Raw genomic sequence first — 3,986 nt, forward strand, 5'->3', positions numbered from 1 at the left:
CTCTACTAGCAAGACATTTGATATGCTCAAGTCATTGGAAATTGCAATCTTACCAAGTCCTTTGACCTTGCCTTAGCCATTGTCACCAAATGTGATACTATCATAACCATCATTGCCACTTGAATTAATTGAGTTGAACATTCTTGCATCTCTGGTCATATGTTGGGTGCACCCACTATCAAGCACCCTATGCCTTCCTCCGGCTTTATAATTGACCTACAAAAGCAAATCAATTTCTTTTAGGTACCCAAACTTGTTTGGGTCCTTAAAGGTTAGTCACTAAGCTTTTGGGCACCCAAATTGCCTTCTTTGGGCCAACAATGGGAGCACCAATGAAATTAGCCTTCACACCATTGGTACCCTTAGTAAACAAATAACAAGAATCAAATTTAATTGAGGAAACATTAGCATGTGATTTCTTGTTTTTGCATTGTTGCTCTATATGCCCAACTTGCTTGCAGCTATGGCAAAACCGACCATTGCTCCTCACAAAGCTAGCTTTGGGAGTAACAAAGATCGCCTTGCCTTTCTTTGGGGTATAGCCTAATCCCTCTTTGTTAAGAGAGAATTGTTGGCTACCCAAGCACTTTAGCAAGCGGGCATCACTGCCATAGGCATTGCCTAAGGCACATGTGAGCTCATTGACCTCCTTCTTGAGGGTCTCATTTTTCACCATTAGTGAGGTATCACAAGTGAAACCATCACTCAAAGGTGAAGTAGTAGTGGAAGTGCTACATGTAGAGTTAGTGGGAGCAACCATGGTAGGAGTATAGAAGGATTCATCAAGAATATCACAAGGTACTCCTATGTCACATGTTACAACAACCTTTTTCTTGTTTTGTTCAAGGAGAGAGGAGTGAGCCTTTTCAAGCTTCTTGTGAGCTTTGCAAAGCTTCTCATGGACTTCCACTAGCCCCTCATGAGTTGCATTGAGCTCATCAAAGGATTGCTCAAGAGCTTTAAGCTTCCTTTGCAATTCTTTACACTCCTTTCTCTTCATCTCAAAACAAGTATGAGCTTGTTCTAACATGTCCATGAGGTCCTCCTTTGAGTGCTCCTCATCATCATCACTCTCACCATCACTACTATCACTCTCATCACATTGTACCTTAGTGGCCTTATCCATGAAGCATGTTGATGGAGTGTCGAAGAGAGAAGGCTTGTTGTTGATGGCAATGCTTGCAAGTGCCTTCTTCTTGGATGTCTTCTTCTCATCATCACTAGAATCATCATCATCCGAAGAAGCATCACTATCCCATGTTACAACATAAGAGCCACCCTTCTTCTTCTTTGTGAAGGATAACTTCTTCTCCTTCTCCTTCTTTTCTTTCTTCTTTTCTTGCACATCATTATCACTATTGTAGGGACAATCCGCTATAATGTGATCTTTGCTCTTGCACTTGTAGCATCTTCTCACATAATCCTTGTTTTTGAGACGGTCTCTTCTCTTTCTTGCACCATAGACCTTTTTCATGAATTTACCAAACTTGCGCACAAAGAGAGCTAAGACCTCATCATCAATGTCACTCATTTCCTCGTCATCACTTGATTCTTCTCTCTTGGCTTTGCCTTTCTTGCTCTTGGATGAAGTGGCTTTGAATGCCACACTCTTCTTCTTCTTCTTATCTTCTTCCTTGACCTCCTCATCACTACCATCATTGTATTGGTCTTCGGTCATGACATCACCAAGCACCTCATTGGGAGTTACAGTTTTCAAGCCCCCTCTAAAGATGATGGTGTGCAAGGTCTTGAATCTTTTAGGCAAGCAACTCAAGAATCTATAAGTGAAATCTTCATCTTGTACTTTCTCACCCAAGCCCTTGAGATCATTGATGATGACTTGTATCTATAGAACATCTCTATAATAGATTCATCATCCTTGATCTTGAAGTTGGTTAGCTTGTCTTTGAGCATGTAGAGCTTGGCACTCTTTACCATTGAAGTGCCCTCATATGTTTCTTCCAATCTCATCCAAACCTCACTTGCTTTCTCAAGGTCTTTGATTTGCTCAAACACCTTTGGATCAATTGCATTGTATATGGTGTTTAGAGCCATAGTGTTGCATTGCTTATTTTCTTGCTCTCTTGGAGTTGGATTTGTTGGATCAAGAATCACAAAGTCATTTTTCATTACATCCCACACCTTCTCATGAATTGACCCCAAATGCATTTTCATCTTTATTTTCCAATAATCAAAAGATGTGCCATCGAAGTACGGTGGTTTGCCCCCAACATGGTTGAACATAATTTGAGCCATCTTTTAGACACCAAAGGTTGTTAAGCCTTAATCAAACGGTGACCATGGCTCCGATACCACTTGAAAGGTCCTTAATGGCTAGAGGGGGTGAATAGCTAAATAAAATTTCTACAAAACACTTAGAGCAACTAATAAGACAATTAGATAGCGAAGCATTTTGCTCTAGCTCTACTAAGTGTTGGAAGCCACCTATCCAAGCAATGTTAGTGAATTATAATCTCTATGGCACACAATGCTATGTCACTACTAAACACTAGTGAACTAGCAAGACTAAACAAGGCACTACACAAGATATTGACTATGAAATAAACACTAGTCAACCACACACTTGGTGGTTTAGTGGCTAATAGGTGTTTCACAAACCTAGCCCAACAAATGGGCGCCACAAGAACCGACCCACAAGTGAGGGCAGCTCAATGACACGAGCAATTTACTAGAGCTGCCTTTTGGCTTCTCCACCGGGGAAGGCACAATACCCCTCACAAATCACCGGGAGATGGCCACGAACAATCACCAACTTGTGCCAATGCTCCTCTAGTGCTCCAAGCCGTCTAGGTGGCGGCAACCACCAAGAGTGACAAGAAAATCGTAGCAAAACGATCCCCAAGTGCCACTAGATGCAATCACATAAGCAAATGCACTTAGAATCACTCAATCTCACTTTGATTTGCACTATCAAGTAAGGAGATGAGTGGGAGGGAGTATGCTCAGCTCAATGGAATGTCAAGGATGTCAAAAATGCCAAGAGAGACCTCCCTAAGCCTGCCAAATTCTATTTCTAGAGCTCCCCCACAAAACATACCCGTTGGCCCCTTTAGTGGGTTGACTGCGCGTCGACCAGACGCCCTGTAGGGTGCACCGAACGTGTCCGATCACCAGCGTCCAGTGTATCGCCTAAGGACACGTGTCCTGACCATTTGAAAGTTAATGTTGGCGTGCAACAACTCCTTTGCTCGCGCTTACTAAACTCGCATCGGACGCGTCCAATCACTTGACTGGACTCGCAACGCTTCAGCGTCCGGTAAAACTCACAGAGGTTCCAAAATGAGATTTTTATGACCGGACACGTCCGATCAGCCTGACCGGACACGCTCAGTGTCCGGTCGCACTTAGCCTAAACTCCTAAGCGCCACATCATCAGGACCGGACTCGCCATAGGCGCGTTCGGTTGAACTTCACCACCAGCGTCCGGTGCAACTTAGAGAGCCTCTAGAGAGCTCCAAGAGCCACCGGACACGTCCAATCACATATGACCACTCACTTCAAGTTCGGTCAGTCTTTGCGGACTGACCCAACACCTAGGGTTAGGCACCGGACGCGTCCGGTCCCACGGGGACTAGCATCCGGTCACTTCTGTGAAACCCCAATCTTCTCCATTTCAACTTCTATTACTTCACCCTTGCTTCCATGTGCCAAACACAATGTGTACCACCTTTGTGCCTGTGTGTTAGCATATTTTCAAAGCATTTTCAAGGGTGTTAGGTTAGCACACTAGGTCCTAATGCAAATGCAAGTATGAATTCACCTTGTGGCACTTGATAACCGCATTAACCGAGATTCTCCCCTCTTAATAGTACGACTATCAATCCTAAATGTGATCACACTCTCTATAGTGTCTTGATCACAAAACCAAAAATGGCTCCTATGGTTATACTTTGCCTTGAGCCTATTTTTGTTTTTCTCTTTCTTCTTTTCCAAATGTGAAGCACTTGATCATTATCTTGTGGTCA

At 43.4% G+C, this 3,986-nt stretch overlaps 1 protein-coding gene across 1 annotated transcript; it reads right to left on the reverse strand.

Moving 5' to 3' along the window:
• Positions 1 to 265: 265 nt before the first annotated feature.
• LOC136470383 (uncharacterized) lies at positions 266 to 2,256 on the reverse strand. Its single transcript, XM_066468249.1, has 4 exons — positions 1,856 to 2,256; positions 1,190 to 1,754; positions 827 to 1,117; positions 266 to 361 (listed from the first exon to the last, which is right to left on the reverse strand). Exons 1-4 carry the CDS (start codon positions 2,254 to 2,256, stop codon positions 266 to 268), a joined length of 1,353 nt encoding a protein of 450 aa, XP_066324346.1.
• Between the last annotated feature and the right edge of the window lie 1,730 nt (positions 2,257 to 3,986).

Source organism: Miscanthus floridulus, chromosome 8, assembly GCF_019320115.1.
Source record: "Miscanthus floridulus cultivar M001 chromosome 8, ASM1932011v1, whole genome shotgun sequence".
In the NCBI taxonomy this organism is placed as follows: domain Eukaryota; kingdom Viridiplantae; phylum Streptophyta; class Magnoliopsida; order Poales; family Poaceae; genus Miscanthus; species Miscanthus floridulus.